The following is a 7036-nucleotide window of genomic DNA, read 5'->3' as shown; positions in this document are numbered from 1 at the left end:
ATTCCTCCCCATAGAGCTGTTATGAAAGTGTAGGCAAGAGATGAAGATTACTCTTACTGGTATTTGGATTTTCCTGTAACTACTTTCTTTAAAAAAAAATTTTTTTGTATATAATGTATGTTTCTTGAAGGGACTGTTCACCCCGGGGGATTTTCGGGCAGACCACCCCAGCGTGGCCAGACCCGAGCAGGGTATCATACTTGCTTGATCCCTGTTGCAATTTTGCGGAACGGGTGCGGACCTGTTAATTTTCAATGGGGCCGCAAAATATGCGGACAGCACACAGTGTGCTGTCCGCATCCACACTTCTGTTCCGCGGGCCCGCAAAAAAAAAAAAAAAAAAAAAAAAAAAAAAGAACATGTCCTATTCTTGTCTGCAGACAGGGACAAAAAAAAGGCATTTCCATTATAGTGCCGGCCATGTGCGGATCCGCAATACACTTGTGACCGTGTGAATGGACCCCAAGTGTATTTTTTAGGCTCTGAGATTCCTAAACGTATTACTGGAGAGTGTATGAGGAGAGGGCTAGTTGTCTACTTTCACATTGTTTCCTGTTCCAAAGGAAGTGAGGAATCTTTCTGGTAAAGTTTTGTCAGCATTTTTATTTTATTTTTGTGACAAAAAAGCCAAATGCTACACGTTGGCCAACAGGAAATTATAAAACATACTTAAAATTGTGTTTTCAGAAGTGGTGTTTTAAGACAGTTTCCTGGCATGTTTGTCATGCTTTGGGTGCATTTTTTCAGCCATTTTGCCGTGGACTTCTCCATAGGGAAAAAAATATATATATATTTTTGTCAGACATATATATTTAAGTCTGGACTCACTCGTTTTTCACACGAGTGAGTCCATTGCGGGAATTCCACTCCAAGTGTGAGCGTGATCCTCGGTTCTGGACTTACAGGAGCGCACAGCATTATCATGATCTATAATGCTGTTTATCTGCTTGACCTTACTTCTAAAGGATCATACTGACAGCTTTATGTCGGAACAGCCCTAAATAAAACATGCATGGATTTCATGGTGTTTTTCAAAATAAGCCCTACCCCCCCCCCCCCACACACACAAAAAGGGAAAACAAGCATGGCAGTACCCCTGAAGGCAGTTTGTTCTTAGATCTGCTTCAACAAAATAAGGAGCGCACAAACAAGGAAATATAAATACTGTTTTATTACTATGTCAGACACGTGAATACATTTGATCAATGGCAGCTTTGGAGAGTTTAGTCTTTTCAATAAAAGATAAACTATTTTTTGAACGGATGTTTTTGTTTGATCGATTCCTTGTTTAGATGCATTTCAGAATGATGGCTTTTTATACTCCATCTCCTCCTGCAGTAACAGGAAGGTGACGCCGTCACATGTTAAAGCTGTGAGTGAATATAAGGCTGTTCATACAGCTGATTAGCAATGAGTTTAGCAATCTTTTCTGGTTCATTCAAATGTACAAAATGATTTCCATCCACAACAGTGGACTGAAAGCGCTGAAAAGACAAAAAACAAAAAAACACAATGTAAATCAAACCACAATCTGCATTTAAGCTTTGCTCACAATGACTTCATAAAATACAATAATGTCAAGTATTTTATTGGAATGTGACTCGAGGGACAACGATTAATATATTGTTAAAGGCCTGGATATATTCAGGTCAAACCACTAGTTTGTGGAAGTCTGGCACGGTCACTTATTATTTCCTAAATGGTCATGTGGTAGAAGACAAAGTACAGTTTTAGGCCTCATGCACACAATCGTATTTTGCTTCCGTGTCCGTTCTGTTTTTTTTGCGGATAGGATGCGGACCCATTCATTTCAATGGGTCTGCAAAAAATGCGGACAGCACACCATGTGCTGTCCGCATCAGTATGTCCGTTCCGTTTCTCCGCAAAAAGAATAGTGCATGTCCTATTTTTTTCTAGTTTGCGGACAAGGATAGGCAAGATTTCAATGGATCCGCAAAAAAAAAAAAAAACGGATGCCATACAGAACGGCATCCTTTTTTTTTTGCGGATCCGCAATTTGCGGACCGCAAAACACATATGGTCGTGTGCATGTAGCCTTAAAGGGGTTTTCCAGGAATTGGCACATGACCCAGCAGTGACGTGCTGCTTATGGACGCCGGCGCCTCTTCATAACTTCGGCGAATCCACCGCCAGCTATGGGCCTTTATTAATATTGTTGTTTAAAACGCCGGTCTTAATAAATGTGCCCCATAGTTTTTAAAATATATAAATAAACAAACAAACAACTAAATAAATGTGTCCCGAGGTCCAAAATTGGCCACTAAACAGAAAATTGACAAAAAAAAAAAAAAAAAAAAGTATCCAAAGCAATTCTTCCATTATTCTTATTTTCTTTGATCCTACTGTACCTCATATTGCAATTAAAACTTACAAATATACAATGACATTTTCAGTATGTGCCCCATGAGATCAGCCAATTTGTTACCCCCTTTCTCACATTTATGTCTGCATTTAAGGCTACTTTCCGTCATGGATCGGCAAAAAACGCTTCAGTCACAATAATACAACCGCATGCATCCGTCATGAATGGATCCGGTTGTATTATGTCTTCTATAGCCATGACGGATCCGTTTGGCTCCGCTTCGTCAGGCAGCGTTTTGGTGTCTGCCTCTAGAGCGGAATGGTGACTGAACAAATGCAAACTGAGCGGATCCTTTTCCATTCAGAATGCATTAGAGCAAAACTGATCCGTTTTGGACCGCTTGTGAGAGCCATGAACAGATCTCACAAACGGAAAGCCAAAAAGCTAGTGTGAACGTAGCCTAAGACATCGCCTCTTTCTACCCTGCCAGCAGTAGAACAAAGATAGTTGTGCTGCTACGCAGCTAGATCTATATGGTTTAATTCATATGATATTCTATATTTGGTCATATGCTCCCATCTAGTGGTCGTTTTTTGGTATTGCACTTGTTTTTCTGTTAGTGATATCTGTGATCATTTCTTTGCGCCACCCCTTCTTCTGTGTACCTCACGTCCTGGATCTTCATTCTGCTCCAGACATTTGCACAGGTACACATATATTCTCATGTAGGCTTACAAAAGCATCATCTTTTGACCGCACAATACCGGAGGATCCATCTGTTCTGCTGTACTCTGTTATCTGGCTTACAGAATAAAGCAACTTCACGGATAAACTCTGTGTTGGGGAGTTCAAGCTATCTGATAAGGATTGTCCGCAGTGATTATATCTGCTTATACAGGCCAGGCATAGAGGTCTCACTAGGGATAAATCGCTATTACAACAATCGGAGAAGCCCTATCGCCTTCGCTTTACACACCCCCTTTAGCTATTCAATAACAATTTTCAGATGGATTTTTACAACTGTTGGTTTTGGCAACGTGCAGAAAATGCCGCTGGCTAACTATAAAGGGATTCCCTGTTTAGATTTATCATCCTTTTTCAAGGCTTTAGAATGCCTTTTATTGTACCTGCACACCGTGCATATTTTGCACAGATCTGCTGCATGGATTTTTTTTTAAAGGGTCTGAAAACTTTCCAAATGCATTGTATTCTTCCCTTCACCTATTCCTGTGAGGCATAAATTGGTTACAAATACTGCGTTTTGCTTTCCTTTGGATTATACAGCTAGACCTGAAAAAGATTAAAGGGTTATTCCAATCGCAGTCTTTCACGGCAGATGTGGGAATAATACTAAGTGCTAGAAACTAGTGGACTGGGCTCCGCTGTTTCCAAAGCAGTGAATGGGAGCTACAGGAACAGCGGAAATGCGGCAATGGGAATAACCCTTTAAATTTCATCCATTATTTCTGAGATTTGATAGAGGACATTAACAGTTCTGACTACAAATTCCCCTTTAGGGGCTGGAAGTCAGTATCTGGGTGCTAACTAGAACGGTCAATGTCATCTAGCGAAGTTCCACACAGTGGTATCAGCAGATAAGAATAGGTTTTACATGCCATAAAAAGGTAATCATACATAAACTAACCTCCTTTAAGTTTTCTTTAAATCCATTTAGTAGGTTCTGTCCCACATGTGTGTAAACTCCTCGCATTAAATCAGCAGATATGCCTTCATTTGCCCTGTAGGAAAACATTTGGCCTGGTTTCAGTAGTACTGCAGATAGGAAGTCCACATTACTAGTTATCATCTTCGTACTGCCCTTCATTTCACCTCCGTCAGTGCTCAGAACTGCGGTACACTACTAATGTCTTACTGTAGCTAACTCCAGATCCCTGCACGGCCACCGCTGCATCTCCCCGTCGCACGAATCAAAACATCCGGCGACAGGGGGTGCAGCCGATAGCAGGCCGTGACGGTGACCAACCTCTGCAGCATCACGGGTGACGTCTCACTATGAACCTGTGTAACTGAAAAACAACCACCAGAGGTCAGACTAATAACAATACGCCTAGTCTAATTCATCAAGTGCTGCGTGACTTAATAAATGTTCGGCAAAAGAAAGACAGCCGAATGAAAAAGGATTGTCTAATTTTATGGCCAAAAACAAGCAGGCTTGATAAATGTGCCCCATTGAGTGTTCCAAAATAATAAAACAAGCCTTAATCAAGTTTTACATTTGCGGCACAGAATTCCAGCAGAGAATGCTACCGCAATGCCCAGTATGCCAAACAGAAACTGCTGCACACACTGGCTTTTGTCCAGCCGATTCCCGGCATTTCATGCTGGAACAGCCTGCCGGAAGGCTGTACCGCACATGTGAAAGAAGCCTTACTTACCTATCTGATCCCTCCCTTCCAGTGACGCTAGAGCAATGATATCGATGACTACCCAATGATCAGCAAGCCAATACATTATATCCCCAATAACAAATGATAAAAATATAAAATGCAATTAGAGAGGATTATAATAATGAGCTGTCAGAAAATGCTATTGTTCACTGGCCTCAGTGGTATATGGCATGAGAGTGCTGAGGTCAGCGATTGGCTGCAGTGGTCATGTGTATAGGGGCACGTCACCACTGCAGCCAGGTAAGCAAACATGGGCAGGAGAGGAGTTCTTGGTGGTAGACAGGGGCGTCGCTAGGCACCTAGATCCGGGGCCTGGGCCCCAGATTACAAGCATTTGGCCCCGAAACTCTGGCCAGCACTTTCTCCATTGCTCTGCACTGAGCCACCAGTGTGGAGCTCCTGGGCAGCTCCGTATGAGTTTACCCAGAGACACACTAAACATATAATTAACAGCTCCATTTAATGCCAGTCTAAAGTGTATGTAAATGTCCCTGTACTGGTGGCTCAGTATGAATCTATGAAAAACGTCCTGTAGTTTTCCCAGGCCCTTAAAGGAGTTGTCCGGGTTCAGAGCTGAACCCGGACATACCTCCATTTTCACCCAGGCAGCCCCCCTGACTCTAAATCGCGCAGGGCAAAGGCATTTTCAGGAGTTCTGGTGACGAACCGGGCTCTCCTTGGGGCTGCCAGGAAGCCCGGTGACGTCACCGGCACGGATGGACGGGCCTTAGCGCTGCCCTAGCCAGTAAAATGGCTAGGGCAGCGCTAAAGCACACCCATCAGAGCCAGTGACGTCACCAAACACACTGCCGGGCGGAATATGGGTATGTCAGGGTTCAACTCTGAACCCGGACAACCCCTTTAAGCAGCTGAGCACCACATCAAAGACAGGACAAGCAGATTACAGAGCTGCTGTGTCCTGTCCTTACCAGTGCTGGCACCAGTAAAAGGGATGTGTAAATTGCCTCTTCCAGCCCAGAAGCAACCAGTGCCAGTGTGAAGGAGCACAGAGAAGTGCAAACAATGCAGGGAAGCTACATGTAAGTCCACTTTCATCTAGGTCTGTTAATGGGCCCATCAGTGTGTTACACTATGGGCCGATTAACTGCTTCTAGGAGCGGTGCATGTGTACTGTGGGCGGAGGAGCGGTGCATGTGTATCTACTTGGGCTCGTGCCCCTGATGTTTTAAGACCCTAGCAACACCCCTTGTGTTAGAACATTGAGGTTCCAACAGGTAAGCATTGGCCTGCCAAGACCCTGCTTTTGGACTCATTTTTCCATGACTAAGACAACCCACTTAAACAGGGTGCAATATAAAACTACTCCTTTATAGCATGAAAAAAAAAATAATTGATAATTGTGTCTGTACGTGCATGCAGTCATCAATTAAAGGGATCTTCTGGGATTTTTCATACTGATTGCCTATCCTTAGGATAGGTCATCAATATGAGAGTGGTGGGGGTGCTAGGAGTTGATTCCCCACCAATCCGCTGTATTAAGAGACTGCGGTGCTCTGTGTGGACTTTGCCCTCTTTCTAGGCCAGGGATGTCACATTCATTGGTCACATTGGCTAGGCATAGCTCAGTCCCTTTCAAGTGATTGGGCCTTAGCAGCAATGCCAAGCATAGCTGCTATACAATGTACAGCGCTGTGCTTGGTGAGCTGAGTGGAGGCCATAGGGCTCATCAGAGCTCCGGTGAGCACCGCAGCCTCCTCACTCATCTGATGGGGGGTCTGGGGAGTCAGACCGCCACCGCCCTTATATTGAAGGCCTATCCAGATGATAGGCCATCAATATGAAAATCTCTGAGAACCCCCTTAAAGAATTTGATACTTACAGAATAACATGGACATTGCACTGAATGGACTTCATCATATACAAACATTGCTCAGGAGACAGAGGCAGTGAATTGTTCTGAGGACAAAACAAAGAAATATAAGAACTTCATACCATGTGCTGTCCTCATCCGTACTTCCGTTCTGTGGCCCCGCAAAAAAGATAGAACGTCCTATTCTTGACCACAATTGCGGACAAGAAAGGGCATCTCTATCATAGGGCTGAACATTACGTTCAGCAAAATCCAAAACAGATGCAGCCGGTATCAGTGTTTCCCAGATCCACAATTTGTGCACTGCAAAACTAAGACAGTCGTCTGAATGAACCATAAGACAGATTTAGCAAACCTGTAGATGGTGTAAGCTTTGATAGGGCGTTCAGACCTGCATCAGATTAATCACAGGGGCTCAGGCTGGATGACCAATCAGGGACGGACACTTTTCTATGACTCTATACCCACTATTGG

General features: G+C 43.6%; 1 protein-coding gene across 2 annotated transcripts in view; it reads right to left on the bottom strand.

Moving 5' to 3' along the window:
* Window positions 1-1152: 1152 nt before the first annotated feature.
* The window catches only part of SERHL2 (serine hydrolase like 2), a 38953-nt gene continuing 33069 nt past the window's right edge, over window positions 1153-7036 (bottom strand). Inside the window, exons 11-13 of one of the 2 annotated variants that reach the window (XM_040407132.1) lie at window positions 6572-6648; window positions 3969-4062; window positions 1153-1484 (exon numbers count right to left, since the gene is read on the bottom strand). In XM_040407132.1, the coding sequence (XP_040263066.1) occupies window positions 1365-1484; window positions 3969-4062; window positions 6572-6648 (291 nt within the window). In that variant the 3' untranslated portion in view covers window positions 1153-1364. The remainder of the gene's footprint in view (window positions 1485-3968; window positions 4063-6571; window positions 6649-7036) is intronic. The other variant, XM_040407133.1, reaches the window with a different exon arrangement.

This window comes from Bufo bufo, chromosome 9, assembly GCF_905171765.1.
Source record: "Bufo bufo chromosome 9, aBufBuf1.1, whole genome shotgun sequence".
Classification (NCBI taxonomy): Eukaryota; Metazoa; Chordata; class Amphibia; order Anura; family Bufonidae; genus Bufo; species Bufo bufo.
The sequence above is the reverse complement of the archived record's forward strand: the minus strand, read 5'-3'. Positions and strand labels throughout refer to the sequence as shown.